Source organism: Petaurus breviceps, unplaced genomic scaffold, assembly GCF_028583685.1.
Source record: "Petaurus breviceps papuanus isolate PSGF00001 unplaced genomic scaffold, PetGlider_PUasm1.0 90825, whole genome shotgun sequence".
In the NCBI taxonomy this organism is placed as follows: domain Eukaryota; kingdom Metazoa; phylum Chordata; class Mammalia; order Diprotodontia; family Petauridae; genus Petaurus; species Petaurus breviceps.
In genome coordinates this window covers 9,876,597-9,896,400 of record NW_027187353.1, presented here as the reverse complement: position 1 = coordinate 9,896,400, position 19,804 = coordinate 9,876,597, and the positions used below count along the sequence as shown (strand labels likewise).

At 39.8% G+C, this 19,804-nt stretch overlaps 1 protein-coding gene across 1 annotated transcript; it reads left to right on the top strand.

Annotated features, from left to right (window-relative positions):
- The first annotated feature begins 373 nt into the window (after positions 1-373).
- Positions 374-18,646, top strand: LOC138148522 (scavenger receptor cysteine-rich domain-containing protein SCART1-like). Its single transcript, XM_069071223.1, has 10 exons — positions 374-743; positions 2,132-2,446; positions 2,918-3,223; positions 3,365-3,682; positions 3,760-4,074; positions 6,941-7,258; positions 7,504-7,815; positions 8,240-8,386; positions 16,554-16,748; positions 18,543-18,646. Exons 1-10 carry the CDS (start codon positions 374-376, stop codon positions 18,644-18,646), a joined length of 2,700 nt encoding a protein of 899 aa, XP_068927324.1.
- The last annotated feature ends 1,158 nt before the right edge of the window (positions 18,647-19,804 follow it).

The window sequence follows — 19,804 nt, the reverse complement described above, 5'->3', positions numbered from 1 at the left end:
CCTACGCCTGACCTAGAATTTCTATTTTTTAGAGCCCAGGGGGAGAGCCAAGATTTCTTCTCTATGTTGAGAAGTTCTCTGTGTTGAACAGTATTACTTGCTCTAGGATGAGACTCCTTTATAGGGCAATTACTTTTTATAAGGCTAGTGGAGTGATTTGTCCCTTTCTTGAAGGGAGGATGGAGAGGAGTGATAGGTAGCTTCCATAACCTGCTGTGGGGGTCATCCAACCATGATGAACTTTAAGATCCTTCAGGGACTGAAGAAATGATGTTGGAAAAGAAACATCTAAAGGACTCCCCCTTGTGAGTTTACAGGTTCTAGAAAAAAGGAGGGTAACATCACTGGGACCAAATCCAATTTATTGCTAATAATGAGTAATATTCAAACTCCGAGTTGTGTTGGAGAGAGAATTCCGTACAACTCAGTTGTCTGTATTTCAGGTGATTCCAAATTCATATCAAAGCCATATCTGAAGCAGCATGGCAGTCCCTGTGCAGGGATACCAGAGATCCAAGCCGTAGAACTCACGTTTCAGATATGCGGTGTCTATAAGAATGAGGCGGCTGTTCTATGCAGGGAGTTGGGCTGTGGCTCTGTTGTTCAAGCTCCAATTGAAAGACCCAGAAACACAAAGGGCAAACTCTTACAGTGCAATGGAACTGAGTCCAGCCTCTTCCATTGCAAAATCAATAGAGATATTGAAGATCCATGTGACAAAGACGCTGCAGTGATATGTTCAGGTAAGATCTGCTCCCAATTCTTTTAATATATCTCCCAAGGGATAAATTAGCATGGAATTCAGTGCCCTGCAACCATTTTTTAACTTCATGAAAGAGTAACAAATTCAGCCCTTGTTCAAACATCTCATTATGGTGCCTCATCATGGTATGAACATGACCTTGGGGTCTTAAAGGTCAATGGAGCACAAACTCTTAGAGATCCTAAAAGTTGGGTCATTCTAGTGATGGTTTCTTTAGCAACCAAGATGGCTGCCCAACAGTTGATGGATTTTAAAAATCCATGGCAACTCACAAAGTCCACTTGCATCAAGGGTTGTAAAAACAATTGATGCATTTACATTGTTGTAGCCATTGTCTCTATCATTTCCCTGAATCTGCTTATTTCACACTTCACAAGCTAACTTAGGCCTCATGATTCTCTATATTCATCATATCTCTCTTTGCATGGTAATATTCAATTGCATCATTTAGATAATTTGTTTAGAAAATCTATGGGTACATATTTTTTTTACTAGTTCTTTGCAACCCCCCACAATATTGCAATGAATATTTTTGTTTCTATTAGGCCTTTCTATCATTGGTCTCCCTTGGGGTATATGTCTAGCAGTGGAATCTGTGGGCCACAGGCTATGTATTTTAGTTACTTTCTTCTTGAGACACATATTTAAAACTTTGTTTATATGCCATCTGTTCAGTGAGACCTATGAGAATTAGTCTTCAAACATTCAAAAATCTCAGAAGAGGGAGTGGTTTGGGAGGAAATGATTGATCTCCTTTGAATTCTGATCTGACCCTGCACAAATCTCTTACCTTTCTGTAGCCTTAATTTTTCATCTGTAAAATGAGGATAATATTAGTACCTACCTTCCAGGGTTGTTCTCAGGATCAAATTCGATCATATGTGTAAAGCACTTTGCAAACCATGAAGTTGCATATAAATGCTAGCTATTGCTATTTGGAGGGACAATAAGGAGCTTGCCCTGGTTACTTGAAAGGGGACAAAACTCTTTTCTCTATCTTGCCCCATGATCTCTGAAACTTGACTGAAGGGTTCTTCTCTGATGAGGATTGGTTAAAGGATCCAGGGATGTTTAACAAGAGAGAGAGAAAACTTAGGGGGAAGATGATGGCTACATTTAATATTTAAAGGATTCACCCAGAAGGAAGATTCGATACATTCTGCCCCAGAAGACAGTGGTAAGAACTATGGGCATAGTAGGTCGCATCTTACTGAAGCTCTTAAGTTGAGGTTGGTTGACTCCTTGTAAACAAAGTTGCAAAAGAAGACTTTTGGTCCAATACAGGCTGGTCATTTCAGCCTCAGAGCTTTCCCGCACCACCCCCACCCCCGGCCAGGTCTGAAATGCTGTGATCTCATGATTTCTCAGAACATACAGAGGCCCGACTGGTAGAAGGGGACCATCGATGTGAGGGACGTCTGGAAGTGAAACGAGGCCTGACCTGGGGCACTGTCTGTGATTCTGATCTTGATCTTCAAATGGCTGATGTTGTCTGTCGAGAAATAGAATGTGGAGTGGCTATCTCCATCATGGGGGGAGCTCACTTTGGAGAGGGCCCCGGAGAAGTGTGGAGAGAGAGCTTCCAGTGTGGTGGGAATGAATCCCATTTGTTTTATTGTCCTTGGGAGCTGAGGAAGAAGGACCAGTGTACTCATCGACAGGATGCGGGGATCAGGTGCTCAGGTGAGGGCCTCTTACAGGAGTTGTAACATCTGTCATCATTTATACTTGCTTTGATCTTCTTGAACATTTTCTTCTCCTAAATCTATTAGGGAAGAATCTGAAAAAGTCCATGCTTACTAAGGTGTAAATACCTCACTAGGCTTCTGTCGTTACTTCTATGGGGTATTTAGGTTGTTAACCATTTATTTGACTGGAGAACCTACAGAATAGGGCTTTAACTCTGGGATATGTTTGTGATTCTGTTGCACCTGGTGCCCTTCAGGAATCATTTCTTGATGTATTTCATCCAGCCATGAGAATAATCTTAGCCTCTCTGGAACAAAATTGGGGGTTGGAAGAAGAGAAAAAAGGAAGAGTATTGGGTTATTCTCATCACTTACTGAGTGTTCAAAGAAAGTCAATATTAGTGTTGGAGTCTCTTGGATCTGTGCATAGAGGGCCCCTCTGAAGAAACCTTCTGTTTTTCTACAGAATATAGACTGGTGAATGGAAGCAGCAGATGTGCAGGGACAGTGGAGCTGCAGATACAAGGGATCTGGGCCCCTCTCTGTGCTTCCCACTGGGATATGGAAGACGCCAGTGTCCTCTGCCATCAGCTCAACTGTGGCAGTGCTGTGGCTGCCCTGGGAATGGCCTATTTTGAGGATGGCATTCATTCTATCTGGTCGGATGAATTTCATTGTGTGGGAACAGAGCACCATTTGTGGAAGTGCCCAGTAAGCACCTTGGGGGCATCTACCTGTGCCTCTGGGCAGGTAGCAGTGACCATCTGTTCAGGTGAGGGCTGAGGGTGAAAGATAATGGGCCTAACGTGGGATGCTATGCATTTTAATATGGTTCCCAATTCTGTATAGCCCTTTTGTCCTTAAGCGAGCCATCTCCTTCAATGCCCAGAGTCAGTTATGTCTCTGACCCCAGGTTTGTCAGAAGCTGTGCAGCTGAGAGATGGACACAGCCGCTGTGATGGGAGAGTAGAGTTTTCTTTATATGGAGTCTGGGGCCGAGTCCTGGATGCTGCTTGGGACCTTAATGACGTCCAGGTAGTGTGCAGACAGCTCCATTGTGGAAAGGCAGAGAGAAACTTTAACCCCCCTGCACCCCAATACAGGAGAGGCCCTGTGGGCCTGAGCAGCGTGAGATGTGTGGGCAACGAGACCCAACTGAGTCAATGTAACATCTCCACGTCTGCCTTGGCTCCAGTGGGGATCACGCAGGATGTTGGTGTCATCTGCTCAGGTGAGTACCTGCCCAATCCTGCAGAATCCTTCCTGGCCTCTCATTTTTATGCTTAATGATGGAACTTGTCCCCTCAGGGAGCAGAAGGATCCGCCTGGCGAATGGCACTGGCCGCTGTGCAGGCCGAGTGGAGATCTACCACAACGGCACCTGGGGCACAGTGTGTGATGATGCCTGGGACCTCTCTGATGCCAATGTGGTCTGCAGACAGCTGGACTGTGGTGTGGCCCTCAGTGCCATGGGATCTGCTCACTATGGGGCAGGGACTGGCCTCATCTGGCTGGATGAGCTGGGCTGCTCTGGAAATGAGTCTGAGCTCTGGCATTGCCCATTCCCAGGCTGGGGCCAGCATGACTGCAGACATAAGGAAGATGCTGGAGTTCTCTGCTCAGGTCAGTTCTGCATCTCTTTGGGATATCTGGATATTAATTTCAAATCCACTTCTCTGTGACTTCTACTCAATGCTCTTAATTCTGGCCCCAGGGTCAAACAGAACAAATCTACTTTTCTTTATGCATGGCAAATACTTCAACACAAATTTATTTTTCCCTGAGCCTATGTGCATCCAGGCTAAACAGCCCCAATTTCTTGCATTGATCCTTATGCAGTGTGGACTTGAGGCCTCTCACCACTCTGTCTTCCTCCAGACACTTTGTTGCTCATCCATGACATCTCTATACTGTTCCCCCAAATTGAACACAATGCCCCATATATGCTCTGACTAGGACAGCATATAATAGAACTGTCACTTCCTGCCTCATATTGAATTTCATGTTTTTGTTTTTGGATGCATATTATGCTGTTGACTCATATGAATTTTCAGGCACCCCATGAGATCCTCTTTAGACAGTTTTCTGACCATCATCCTGTATTTTTAAAGTTAATTTTTTTGGACCCCAGTACAAGACTTTACATTTATTCCTACTAAATTTCATCTTACATTCAGTCCAATGTTTTTATCTGTCAAGATATTTTACAACCCAGGCAATGTAAGTTTTCTTCATCTTTGTAGAAAACTCCTATTGGACTATGGTTGATAAAAGTACTAGCTGTTGGTGCCACATGCTATTAACCAGTAGCATATTTATCTGCTGGGTTAGAGTGCTGAGCTTTGGCTTGACCTGCAAACAGGATCATGGAGGATCAGAGCAGTGAAGCCACCCACACTGCATTCACCCAGGATCTTCATCAGGGCATTGCTTCTTGGAGATCCTGGTTCAGCAGCATTCATGGAAATAACAGTGGGATTTTTCCTCTGAGAATGAGATAATTCATTAGGTATTTCAGTGAGATTTCAGCAGGTAGATAGGCCTTCCTTCTGGTTACAATTTCTGGTGGCAGAGAGGGAATAGACTTTGACACTTGAAATCTGAGACCCTGTAGGGTTTATAAATCAGCCGTTGGCACATATTAGGTGTTAGACAGAATTTTAATCAGTGAGGCTTCACTTATTGCAAGATGCTAAAGAGAATACAAATTATCAGACATGGTCCCTAAATTAATTCATTCACTGAACATTTATTAAGCACTAACTTCATTTAAGACATGATGATTTTTAAAATGCCATTATCTTTGCCCTTAAAAAGCTTGCATTCTACTTGTGTTGGGAAAGTGACAGAGGAAAATATTACATATACACAAATAAGCATAATAAAAATCAGGGAACTGATGGGGGCAATGGAGATTTCCAGAAAAAAAAATAAGCTTGAAATTTTAAGGAGAGGGAACCCTTTCAACTGTAGATGATGGGGAAGGGTAAGAGAAAGTCTCACAAGGAGGATTGCACCTACCTACACAGAAAGGAAGGATTCTGAAAAGTGGAGACTAAAAGGGAATTTGTTCCAGCAATGGCTATGGCGTATGCCAATGCTCACCAGTGGAACATAGAAGCTGGAATTCTCATGCTATTAATTCTCCTAAGGTCAATTGCAGTATGCGTGAACAGGAGGCTAGACATGTGGCTGGGGCTGGGAGCTAGACTGCTTCAGGCCTTAAGCATAAAGTGAAGGAGTTTGTATTTTATCCTAGAGACAATAATGATCTTCTAAGTGGTTTTTGATCATTGGAATAACATGGTGAAAACTGTGCTTTGCATTATTTTCGTAGCTATCTAGCTGAAAGATTGGAGATTTTTTTCTAGGATTCTAAAATCTACTTGGAGAGTGCAATGTTCTGTATAGCATACCTTAAATTTTGAAGACTGTCTTGAGACAGTGGGCTAGTTTACAGAAATCAGGAAAAGACCATGAACAAACTTGAGGATACGTGTGCTTAGTCAAGACATTATCAGTGAACTCTTATTTGTAATGGTCAATTCTATTTTTGCTTTTTCTCCTCCATTCTATTTTTAGCTCCAGCAGGTTTCTATACCTTTTATGTATATGCACATGCAATTCTATAATAAGCTTCTATAATCTAATTTTTATAAGCAGTTAGCTATATAGAATTTGTACAGTTGGATTCTACTCTCTCTTTTGTATTTTTAGATTTACATATGCTATTACTTAGTACTAGGACAGTCCAATGACTTTTATCAATATATCTACCTGGCACATGGAGGGAAAATAGTTGTCATTTTCACTAACCAAACTGAAATTTATCATCTTCTTTAATTAATTTATTTTTATTTATTTATTTTTGCTTTTTGGAGGGCAATTGAGGTTGTGAATTGCCCAAGGTCACATGGCTAGTAAGTGTTAAGTGTCTGAGGCTGGATTTGAACTCAGGTCCTCCTGACTCCAGGGCTGGTGCTGCACCACCTAGCCAACCCTTCTTTAATTATTTTAAAACATTATTATGAGAATTTGTCCATGGACTTCATCAAAGTGTTCTACACACATAAAAGGTTGTTTAGATCTCCTGCTCTAGAGTTACTGCAATAAGCAAGGGCAACAAAGTGAGAGAGGCATATTTGATTTTGATCTTTCTCAATGGGCAAGTCTGCTGTGTACCAGAGATATTTCCATCCCATCCAGTAGTGGCTACTTGCCCATTAGGATATATTGTAGATATTTATGTGTCTTTTCTCTATTACTTTAGTTTAAGGATTCCACCTTTCTAGGTGTTAGTAGTAGTAGCAGTAGTGGTGGTGGTGGTGGTAGTAATTGTTTTCCTCAAACATTAAAAGAACCTGAACTTCTCTATATATAAAGGGATAGGAGTTATACACATGAAAAAATACAACATGGAAGGGACAAAGCACAAAGTAGAAAAAAATCAGAGTCTAACCTATGTACTGATTTGTGCCTTAATTCCTAGAGTTCACAGCACTGAGACTGGTCAATGATATCCACCAATGTACTGGGAGACTGGAGGTTTTTCACAATGGAACATGGGGAAGTGTCTGTAACACAACCCTGAATGACGTCTCCCTGGCCGTCATATGCAAACACCTGGAGTGCGGAGACCAAGGATGGCAGGTGTGGAGACAAGAGCCTGAAGCCAACCTCCGAATGGCTTGGTTGCATAACATTCAGTGTCGGAAGCAGCCCAATGCCTCTCTCTGGCATTGCCCATCTGGACCTTGGCATCAGTATCCCTGTCATGCTGAACATGAGGTCTGGATCACTTGTGAAGGTGATTGCTCTGCACAAGAGGTTCTGAGCCAGGGTGACCAGAATAGGACAAGGGAAGAAGAGGTGGTAGATACTCATTTGAGACTTGTTCTTTGTAGGAAGTTCAGAGGAAATACTCAAGAAGACGACAAGCACACATAACTGCTCAGCTTTCCACAATTGCACAGGTATCTATTGTCCCAAACTTTGTCCTTTCCCTCTGTTGCCACGTGTTCTCTCAGTAACACCCAGTGGATGCATTTTCAGAGGACAGGCTGCGTGTCAGGGATGGAGAGGATGGCTGCTCTGGGCGAGTGGAAATCTGGCATGGTGGCTCCTGGGGAACAGTGTGTGATGATTCTTGGGACCTGGAAGATGCTGAGGTTGTGTGCCGGCAGCTGGGCTGTGGCCCAGCTGTATCCGCTCTAGGAGAAGCTGCCTTTGGACAAGGGACAGGGACTGTTTGGTTGGATGAGGTGCAGTGTAAAGGGAGTGAATTGTCTCTATGGGACTGTCCTGCAGAGCCCTGGGGACACAGTGACTGTGGCCACAAGGAAGATGCAGCTGTGAATTGCTCTGGTGAGTGATGGGTCCTTGAGCAGAATGAGGGGTTGGCAGGGGGAGACTGCCAACAGCATCATACACACTATCTCTTCTGAGATGGTCAAGGACCATGACTCTGCTTGATCACCCTGGTACCTTCTCATTTTTCTCTGTAAGTGAGAGAGAATTTACTGCATCACCACCTAAAACAGGTAACCCTTTGCCCTTCTCCATCCTCATGGCTTTCATTCACTGTGTCATCATCAAAGAGAATTTCCTTGGTGTCACAGAACATCTGCTCAATGTGGCTACAGATAAATTATGGGTTCCCTACAGATGTGGGGGGAAGACTCAGACTTTTCTTAACCAGCAGTCAGACCCTTCAGCCCAGAGTACTTAGGGGTCTGGATGGAAGGCTGGCAAGGATGATCCTCACTGGGGTGACCAATTGTCTTTTAAGGTTCTTACTACTCCAGCCTGTCTCCCCGAACTGTCCCAGAGAAATTCACAGTTCCTGTAATTGTCTCCATCATCCAGGGGATTCTTCTCTGTCTGCTTCTCATATTCGTGGCATTTCAGTTCTGTATCAAGAGGATCCAGTTCAAAAGTAAGTGACCAGGGAAATAGAGTGTATGTTAGCCATTGAGCTATTTAAATGAGGAACGAGATCTGTGGTGGGGAGAAAGGGAAATATAAAGAAAACGTCCAATTGAAAATTTTTCTGTTGTTGCAACATTTGATTTGGGAAGAAATAGCCCAGGCAGGAATGCATTTTCTAAAAGGAACTGATTCATTCAGAACTGATTAATGATTTAAGAGGCTGTTCTCCATCCATTTTACCACCACTAGCACTTCTGAAGAATATTATTTTATTCAAAGGGTCACACTCAAAGACCTAGAGGGCCACATGTGGCCTTAAAGCCACAGGTTCCCCACTCTTTCTTTTCATTCAGCTGAGGGAAGGTTGCAGTTTTTCATAGGAGACATTTCTCCGTAAGACTCTAGATAAGATGTCCTGTTCCAAGATGGATTTGTGTATGCATGCTTGAAGGATCATTTTGTAAGCTGCATCGCTCCTCTGTTAGAGAGAATATTTTGACGTCACTTGTTAAGGATGGTTTTAGAAAAATCTTCAAGGCCACTTTGATCAACATTTTTCCTTCTGAATAGAGCTTGTCTTTTGAGTAGGTGGAGTGAGAGGCTATGAGGTAATTTCAGGAGTCTAAGAAAGTCTGGGGTGGTATTTTTCTTCACTTTATACCTCTCTCCAGGTCCTACTACTCTGCCATCCATACACAAGTCATATAATTGTTTGTTGAATGAATTACCGTCTCTCCCAAGTTATCTCTTCACTTGGAATTATTGATGCCCAATTTCACTGTTAGTGATTAATTCCTTTACTCCTTGTTAAAAATTTTATTATTCCTGGCATGGCTAGCCCAGTAAGCTTTATTAGTTTATTATATGGAGTTTTAAGGATTTTTTTTTCCATCCTAAGACTGTTTTATTAGCAAGACTATAGAGAGAAGATGATTGCAGTAAGGAGGGGGAAAGTATAGGTAGACATTTTATTTACCTTAAAATTTTGCTGAGGACTGATCTTGTAATGATAGCTCCATTTCACTTTTTTCTACAAATAGCTACTTTCAATTAATAATCCTCCTACATACATATCCTTATGAATTCTATTCCTTCTTAGACTTCAGTTCCCTGGTAAGAGAGCCCAAAAAGGGCTTCTGTGTTGAGGTAAAGTATTTCCTCTGAAAACATATTTGACTTTCATGTCTTTTTGGGTATTGAAACTCAAATCATCTTAGGATACAAATTCACAGACTCATGGACTTATAAAACAAGAGAAAAAGAATTTTTGAAATAGCTTAGTATAAAATTTTCATTTTACAGATGAAGAAATAGAAGTCTAGCAGGATAAAGGGAGTTGCCCAAGATTGAAGAGTGGTAGAACTAAGTCAGAAAACCTGAGCTTTTGATCCCAGTTCCAGTATGTTTTCTATTATACTATGCAGTCTCATTTAATTCAATTCAAGCAAGATTTTTTTTAAAATGCAGCACACTATATTAGTTGATAAGAATCTAAAAGGTGAAATTAGATATAGTCTTTTAATTACTAGATCATAAAGAACTTAAGAGAAAGTATAGACATTAATATAATATAGCATAGTAGATTGATAAATAGGGAGTCACAGAAGGATTTGAACCTGGCTATGCTGCTTGCTACCTCTGTGACCTTGAACAAATCACTCCTCTTCAATCCTTGTTTTTTCATCTGTAAGTTTAGAAAGTTAGATCAATACAGTATAATTTTTCACTTGAAATCTATGATCATAAATATTAGAATGGGAGCAGTAGTGCAAAACTGGAAAAAGGAAAATATCTCATTTTTCCAAAAGGAGAGTAGAACAGGCTCTAACAATCATAAGAATCATAGGCCGTTGAACATGACTTTACTGGCAAAATTCTAGAATGTACTATTAAAAAGATGTTTACTGAATAGCTCAAAAAAGAAGCACTGACTAGACAAAGTCAGTGTGGTGCTATCAAGCAAAGGTTGTGTCAGATAAATTTTTCTTTCTTTTCTTCTTGGGAAGAGTGCAGGGACTTGCTAAGATTTTTGCAAAATATTTGTTGAACCCTTTTATGCTATACAGCTCTGCAATTTGTTTTCCTATTTCTTGGGCTTAACCTTTAAACACCAAAATTTGACCTTCTCTTGTGGAAGAATTTCCTGTCTTCCCAAATCATTTTCAAGTCAAGGAGGTTTTAATCAGCACCATGGACAGCAAACACCAGTTCTCCCAATTTGAATTTAGCTACTCATTCTTTTTCCGACAAGTTCCATAGAATCCTCTCCTCTTCAGCTCATCAATTTTGTTACTAAAGCATATATTCATGGTCTTTACTACTTCCTTTGTCATTATCATGCTGTTTGGGTATCACAGACCATGGTCCTGGAAAATGCATCTTTCTTTTCAGTAACATTTCTATAGCTGGTTATTCACTTACCACAGCATCACAGGCAGAAATCAATTTTTATACATTAAAAGAAAACAGTTGACAGGATGTATAAACTAGGATGTAGGATTGGGTAATCTGATTTCTAATTAGAGGGAAGATTAGGAACTTTCTGAGTTGGCAGGGGGAGAGTGAAGAGGTACAATTTCATGAAATCAGAAAAAAAAGGTGTCCCCCTTAAAGTATCTGTATTCAATCAAAGATAAAAAAGAAATAGTAACTAATCTACCAGTATAGGGTCAGTTTACAGACAAGATATATGAGTTTTTGAGGTGCATATTTGTTTTTAATATTTTTTTAATTTTTTCTCCAGTTAGAATTCAAGACAATTTTTTGCATTCATTTTTACAAGTTTTTAAGTTTCAAAATTGTCTACTCCCCTTCCTTCTTCTTCTTTCTTTTTTTTTTTTTAAAGCAATTGGGGTTAAGTAAATTGCTCAAAGTTACATGGCCAGGGGTTTCTGGGTGGGTGCTAAGTGTCTGAGCCCGAACTCGATCCCAGGTCATCCCACCTCTGGGGCCGGTGCTCTTACTCACTGTGCTACCTGGCCGTCCCCCCCTCTCCCTGCTTCTTAAATTGGTAGGCAATTTGATATAGGTTATACATGTGCTATCATGTAAAACATATTTCCATATTAGTCACAGTTGTGAAAAAAAGAAACAGACTAAAAGGGGAAAACACGAAAAAGAATTAAGTAAGTGAAAAATGTTTGCTTCAACCTGCATTTAGAGTCTATCAGTTCTTTATCTGGATATGGATAGCATTTTTCTTCCTGAGATATTTGTACATGTTTTGGATCATTGCATTGCTGAAAAGAGCCATCATTCTTAACTGATCATCCCACAATGTTGCGGATGCTGTGTACGAAGTTTTCCTGGTTCTGCTCATTTCACTTTGCATCAGTTTGTACAAGTCTTTCCAGGTTGTTTTGAAATCTGTCTGTTCATCATTTCCTATTCTACAATAGTATTCCTTTACATTCATATCCCATGAATTGTTCATACATTCTCCAATTGATGGGACTCCCCTAGGTTTCCAATATCTTGCCACCAACGAAAGGACTATTATTAGTGTTTTTGTACATGTAGGTCCTTATCTCTTTTTATGATCTCTTGGGGATGCTAGAACTAGTAGTGGTATTCCTGGATCAATGTATATGCACAGTTTGGTTGCCCTTTGGGCATTGTTCCAAATTGCTCTCTTAAATGGTTGTATCAGTTTAAAACTTATCTGATGGTGTATAAGTGTCCCAATTTTCCCACATCCTCTCCAACATTTATAATTTTCCTTTTTCTGTCATATTAGCCAATCTGGTAGGTATTAAGTGGTGCATCAGAACTATTTCAATTTGCATTTCTCTAAACAAAAGTGATTTAGAGCACTTCTTCATATGCCTATAGATAGTTTTGAATTCCTTATCTGAAAACAGCCTGTTCATATCTTTTGACCATTTATCAATTGGAGAATGACTTGTACTCTTATAAATTTGTTGCAAATCTTGATATATTTGGGAAAGGAGGTTTTTATTAGAGACACTTGCTATAAAGATTGTTTCCCAGCTTTCTGCTTTCCTTCTAATCTTGGTTTCATTGCTTTTATTTGTGCAAAAGCTTTTTAATTAAATATAATCAACTTATCTATTTTACACTGTGTAATGATTTTTATCTTTTGTTTGGTCATGAACTTGTAACTTACTTAACTTCTTTAAGAATCTGGATACTATGCCACTTGTTGCATAATGTTTAGTATTGATATTACTTCATTATTTTTTGTACCTCTTAGCAAGATGTAGTTTCCTTTCTTATCTCTTTTAATTAGGTCTATTTTTGGTTTTGCTTCATCTGAGATCAGGACTGCTACCCCTGCTTTTTTTTTTTACTTCAGCTAAAGCATTCTAGAACCTGCTCCAGCCCCTTACCTTCCCTCTATATGTATCTCTCTGCTTCAAGTGTATTTCTCGTAAACAACATAATGTAGGATTCTGATTTTCAAACCACTCTGTTATCTAATTCCATTTTATGGGAGAGTTCATTCCATTCACATTCACAATTATGATTATTAACTGTGGATTTCCCTCCTTCCTGTTTTTCCTCCTGTTTGTCCTCTCTCTCCTTTCACTCTTTCCCTCCTCAACATTGTCTTGTTTCTGTCTACCACCAACCCCAGTCTATCATCTCTTCTATAATTCCCCACTCCCCTTTATACTTAATCTCCTCCCTTTCTATTTCCTTGTTGGTTAAGATAGATTTCTATGTTCAAGTGATTGTGTATATTATTCCCTCTTTGAGCCAATACTGATGACAGTAAGGTTCAAATTATGTTCATTGCTCATACTCCCATCTTTCCCTCCAGTGTAATAGGTTCTCCAAACCTCTTCATGTGAAATAATTAATCTTATTCTACTGCTCCCTTCCTTCTGTACTCAGTGTACCCCACTTTCTCATGCCTTAGTTCTTTTTATGCTCTTCCCTCAAATTCACCTTATACCCATACCCTCTGTCTATGTATATTCCTTCTAGTTATACTACTATTGGTACAATTTTTATAAGTACATGTACAGTCTTCTCATGCAGGGATGTAAATACTTCAACTTCATTGAGTTCCTTATATTTTCTCTTCCCTTTCTCCCTTTTCCATCTTTTTAGGATCCTCTTAAATTTTGATATTGAGATCATTTTTTGTTCTTCAGTTCTGGTCTTCTCCTTATGAAAGCTTGAAATCCTTCTATTTAATTGAATGACCATTTTTCCCTTGAAGTACTGTGCTTAATTTCAATGGGTAGGCAATTCTTGGTTGTGATCCTAGCTCTTTTGCCTTCTGGAATATCATGTTGTACGACTCCTGATCTTTTAATATGGCAGTTGCTAGGTCCTGTGTAATCCTGATTGTGACTCCCTAACATTTGAATTGTTTCTTTCTGGCCACTTGCAGTATTTTTTTCTTGACCTGACAGTTTTGCAATTTGAAATTATTTTCATTTTGGGGTATCTTTTCTGAGGTGATCAGTAGATTCATTCAATCCCTATTTTGCGCTCAGGTGCCAGGATTAGGGCATTTTTCCTTAATAATTTCTTGAAAGAAGCTTTCCAGATCCTCCTTTTGATTATGGCTTTCAAGTAATCCATTGATTTTGACATTCTCTCCCTTGGATCTATTTTCCAGGTCATTTGTTTTTCCAGTGTGGTATTTTACATTTTCTTCTATTTTTTTTTCATTCTCTTGAATTTGTCTGATGGATTCCTGATGTCTTGTAGAGTCATTAACTTCATTTTGACTAATTCAAATTTTTAAGCAGTTGTTTTCCTCAGTTAGCTTTTGTATCTCCTTTTCCATGTGTCCAACTGTACTTTTTTAAGCAATCATTTTCCTTTTCCAAACTGTTGACTTTTTTTTTAAAGCAATTGGGGTTAAGTAACTTGCTCAAGGTTACATGGTCAGTTATTTCTGGGTGTGATGCTGAGTATCTGAGCCAAGATTCGATCCCCCAGGTCATCCCGACACTGGGGCCGGTGCTCCTACTCTCTGTGCTACCTGGCCACCCCCAAACTGTTGACTTTTCCCCCCATAGTTCTCTTGGATCACTCTTATATATTTTCCCAATTTTTCTTCTCTCTCTCTTACAGAATTTAAACCCCTTTTTGTCTTTCCGGTCTTGAGATCACATCTCATTTTACTTTGGGGTTTTGCCCATAGGTATTTAGACATTGTTGTCCTCTTCTGAGTCTGTGCCTTGATATTCCTTGTCACCATAATAACTTTCTACAGTTGGATTCTTCTGTTTTTGTTTTTGCTCATCTTTTTTGCCCTTTTCCCTTCCTTTTAAATTTTATTTTAAAATTAACCTCTGCTCTTGGGGGTAGAAGTAGCACTGTCTTAAGCTTTTGTGCCAGTGGCAAAGGGTTACCTGTGCCAGGGGATGTCAGGCTGCTGACCTGGTGCTACACTGATGGTCCCCTGAGGCCCATGGGGGACCCTCATGTCTGGTGCTGCACTGAGGGGATGGGATGGGGGATGTCATGCTGCTGGAGGCTGTAAGAGTCTGTCAGCTTGCCTGGGGCTGAGGCAGTGTCTTAGTGCTGGTGTCTGGGATGTGCTGAGATCTGTGGGAGGTGTTCCTGTGTTTCCTGGGTGCTACACTGAAGCACATGACAGTCTGACCACTGGAGATTTCCTGTTTGCCCAGTCACTTAACCCCAATTGCCATCCAAGAAAAAAAGGCAAAAAAAAGAGATAACATTTGCCCTTTTCCCATCTTGAGACAGCTTTCCTTTTCCTTTTTGATGTTCTGGATACCACAGCTATTGGTTTATAAATAATATGAGCCAAATTCTTTCAGGTCCCAACAATTAAGAAAATTTATACCAATTGATTGAAATTAATTAAAGGCAGATAAGTGCTCTATGTATTTATTGTGGGTATACTAACTACCCATTAACCCAGGAGCTCTTAACCTTTTACAGATCACAGGTCTCTTTGGGAGTCTGGCAATACTGATGAACTTCTTCAAATAATATCTACTGACAACATTCATAATTGAAGGAAATGGTAAATTCCAGTTAGAAGTTAGTGAAAATAAAGATGTAGTTTATTTTCCCATCCCAAGTTCAGGAATAGCCTCCAGCATCAACCATTTCTGTTCTGTTCTTTCTAGCCTAAAGATCATTCTTCTTGAGAAAGAAAATAGAAGCAAAATAATAATTAAAGACTCTGTCTTCCCTTTGCTTCCAGTTCCCTTTGAAATTTTTCTGGGGGGCAGCCAGGTGGCTCAGCAAGAGCCTCAGTAATGGCCCCAGTGTCAGGATGACCTGGGGATCAAATCCAGGCTCAGATACTTAGCACCACACCCAGAAATAACTGGCCGTGTAGCCATTAGCAAGTTACTTAACCCTGATTGCTTAAAAAAATAAAAAAAAAATTTCTGGAAGGGAAGGAGCCACCATTGTCAACATTAAGAAATGTAACAAGCCTCTTAATTTTTTTTTGCTCAAAAACTTTATTCTTTGTTTATTGCCTTCAAGATAAAATTCAAATTGGTTAACTTCCAGGTATATTTCATATTACTCCTCCTTTATACAATCTATGTACATTTCATTAAATAGACTCCTTTGAAATTGACAATCCAATCCTTTTCTTGGTAAAGGTAGTTTCCCTCCCCCACCACCTCCCTGACTGGGTAAAACTGCCTCCTCATCTCTGTCTCTTTATAATCACTAGCCTCCTTCAAGGCAGACGCCATCTCTTATTCCAACAATTTACTCTATGAAGAGTATAGTACATATGGGGAGAGATACCCAATTTAGACTAGAGCTAGTACCTGAATCCATGAAACCTATGAACTAGTAATGGTGACATGTCACATGCATAGACAATTATAACATAAAATAACATATTAGAAAGGTACAAAAATGTAGTAAATGGAGGGAAAAGCTGTTATTGTCTAGGGGCACTAGAGAAGGCTTCCTGAGGAAAGCAACATTTTTGTTGGATTTTAAAGCCTGGTTTGGAGTTCATTAGAATCTGAATTAAAAGGCAGACATTCCAAGCAGAGATAGCATGTACAAATATAGGCTTTATTTGTAGCATAGAAGAGTTTATTCATTTGGCTGGACTTATAGAACCCTTGGGGAGAAATCATATGAAATAAATCTGGAAATGTCATATGACACAGATTGCAAAAGGGCCTTGCATATGAGTAATCTTTAAAAATAGATTCTTATAAGTAAGGAATTTTTTCTCATTTCAGCCTCCACAAAGAAACAGAAAGCTGCCTGTGAAGTTGTCTATGATGTCATTGATGAGAATTCACCAGATGCTAATTATGAAGAAATTGAAGAGACTGAGCTGATCATTGCTAATAGCTCACAGGAGCAAATGTATGATGATGCTGCCAAAATTGAGGATACAGATAAAGGAGGAGAAGGGATGGTTTCTTCCTTAGGTTTGTATAGTAATAATAACAGTGTCCTCCATGTGCATGTCACAAAGTATTTTTTAAAGCATTTACACATATATAATTTCTTCTGTTCATCAAAACCTTGCTATTGGGTGTACGTTACCAAACAGGATAGTCTCGCATAGTAGGAAAAGAACTGGATATGGAGTCAATTGACCTGAGTTGGAATGCCAACCCTGCTATTTGACTGCTATGTGACCCTTAGTTTCTTCATCACCCTAAAGAAAAGTTTGGAACTGTGGGATTTTCTTATTCTAAATTCTATGATACAATGAATCTCTGAGGCATCCCTACATTGAAGCCTCTGCCAGCTGCTTACTTTGGAGAAATAGCTATTAGTATTGTCCAGTGGCATAAGGGTTTCTTCTTCTATGAATATGTCCTTGGCATTTACTAAAATTATTGTTGATCTTTAGCAGCAGCCCTGCCCTGTCCATTGTAGTCTATAAGACTTCAAATTTCATCTGAATGCAAAAAAGAAACTTTTACTATAGTGGGAAGGAACTTGGGAATATAGACTATATATTAATTTTGAATGGACTGATTCATAACTGTTAAGTTTCTAGTAATCTCACACTAATCAGTTATGTATGCTAAAATGGTTAATCTTCCTATTAAATAGGAAGAAATGAAAAGAAATAGCATATTTCCCCTCCACTCTCATATACATCAATAACCAAAAAATGGATGGAAACTTTTTAGAAAACAATTCATGTCTTTGTCCTGTTGTTTCTGTTCAGACTCATTCACATGTTCCTTACCAAAATAGTCACCTGCCTATAGACTTTGTCAGTTCTCATGAAAAAGGAGAATATATGTTCTGAGACTTGTATAAAATCACAGAGGTTAGGAACCTGGGAAGCCATCTATCTTAATTCATACCTAAGGAGGAATTCTATTTAAAACATTCTGGTTATAGATGCTTCACTTAAAGACCTTCATTGTTTTATATACATTTATCTATTTATTTTTGCTTGTTGGAGGGCAATTGGAGTTAAGTGACTTGCCCAAGGTCACATAGTAGTTTGTGTGTGTGTGTGTGTGTGTGTGTGTGTATGTGTGTTAAGCATCTGAGGCTGTATTTGAACTCAGGTCCTCCTGACTCCAGGGCTGGTGCTCGATTCACTGTGCCACCTGGCTGCCCCAAGACCTTCATTGTTAAAGAACTCACAACTCCCTAAAGCAGTTCATCCTGCTTTGGACAGTTCTAGTTAGGATGGGCAGCTAGGTGGTCCTCTAGATAGAGTGCCAATCCTGGAGTAAGGGAGACTCATCTTTGTGAGTTCAAATCTGGCCTCAGACATTACTAGGTGTGTGATCCTGGGTAGGTCACCTAACACTGTTTGCTTATCTGCAAAATGAGAAGGAAATGGAAAACTACTCCAGTATCTTTGCCAAGAAAACCCCCAAATGTCCAAAGGTCATGAAAAGTTGGACATGACTGAAAAATAACTGAGGTTGTCAAGAGGTTTTTACTCACATTGAACCAAAATTTGTGGCCCTTAATATCTCTGAACCTCTATTTTCTCATCTGTAAAATGGGGATAATAATAGCTCTACCTCCCATGGTCATTGTGAGCATTCAGTGAGATAAATTCTACAAAGTGCTATATAAATGCTGCTCTAGGCTTTTAAGTATATTTAATTCATTGACCAAGTTTGAATAGCATGATTTTGAATGTAATTCAATGTCCTTAATACATTTTTTGGGGGGAAGGGCATAGATGAAGAGGTCCTAATTTCTCACTCATTTTTCAGATAAGATTCCATTTTTTCCAGGGCCAGGATCAGAATATGGGACAGAAAATGACATCCAGTCTTTGGCAGCCTCAGAACCTGGTTATGATGATGTGGACACCTCTGCTGCTATGCTCTCTGTGTGACACATGAATGTTTTGGGAGAAAACCAGTCTTCAGCCACTTACTATATTTTTCTCTGTCTTCTCATCATATCTATTTCATCCTTTTCCTTAAATACTCTTGGAAAATCCCTCCTCTAGCATTTAAGAAGACTTCCTTGGTTTTCACAGTTATTTCTTCATTCTTCTCCATCCTATCAATAACTGTTTATTTTGTATACACTCCAACCTGCACCTGCTCTTCTGTGAAAATGTGGTGCCCTTAATAGAACAAATGCTACCTAAAGGCAGGGGCTACTGTGCTTTTTTATTTGTATCATCATTGTGGAGCAAAGTGCCTGACATATAGTACATGTTTAATAAATGACGGTTGATTTGTTTGTTATCTTGTTCAATTTGATCCAGTGCTTCCTCGGGCATCTCTTGGGAGAAGAAAGGTGCTAACAAGGCTCCTATATACTACAATGTCCCACCATGGGGGAAATGGAATGAGGTATAAAGGGTTCTAATCAATGAAAAAGTAGGATTTGTGAGCAAAACAGGACTATTACACTGTTGGTCAGAGTGCCTTCACTTTCTATCAGGATGAGTAGATGCTCTCAACATTAGATGATAGGGAGAGTGACATTAGGGTTTTTTCAGGTTTGCAGTCAGGAACAAGGTTCAGACATACCAGCAGGTCACATATTCTTGGTCAAATTATGGGACTTACTCCTGACTACATTGTGTTTGGTAATGGGCAAGACATGGAGGAGGGAGGGGGGCAGGGAGGAAGGGGGAGAGAGACAGAGAGACAGACAGAAAGAGACAGACAGAGAAGAAGAAGAGGAGGAGGAGAAGGAGGAGGAGGAGGGAGAGAGAGAGATAGAGAAGTTTTTATCCAGTTATTTATAGTCAACAGCTAGATAATCAAGCCAGAGTAGTTATGATGTGAAACAGATTGCTTAGAGTCCTACTAGGACCTTAATCTTCAGTTATCCATATATTGTAGACCAGCCCCAAAGGGAACCTTTTGTTACTCACTAAGGGGAAGAATTTGTGTAGCAGAAAGATTGTAAACTCTCAAAGGGCATGGCCCAGAATTTCTTTTTTTCTTTCTTTCCTTCTTTCTCTCTCTCTCTTCCTTCCTTTCTTTCTCCTTTCTTTCTTTCCTCCTTCCTTCCTTCCTTCCTTCCTTCCTTC

What these genes read in the sequence shown, in the direction of transcription:
- LOC138148522 (XM_069071223.1), top strand. Translation starts at nt 374, where the DNA reads ATGAGTAATATTCAAACTCCGAGTTGTGTTGGAGAGAGAATTCCGTAC. An exon ending in AGCAGTGACCATCTGTTCAG is followed by an intron (nt 3,224 to 3,364) that starts GTGAGGGCTGAG and finishes CTCTGACCCCAG; the next exon opens with GTTTGTCAGAAGCTGTGCAG. An exon ending in CAAGAGGATCCAGTTCAAAA is followed by an intron (nt 8,387 to 16,553) that starts GTAAGTGACCAG and finishes TTCTCATTTCAG; the next exon opens with CCTCCACAAAGAAACAGAAA.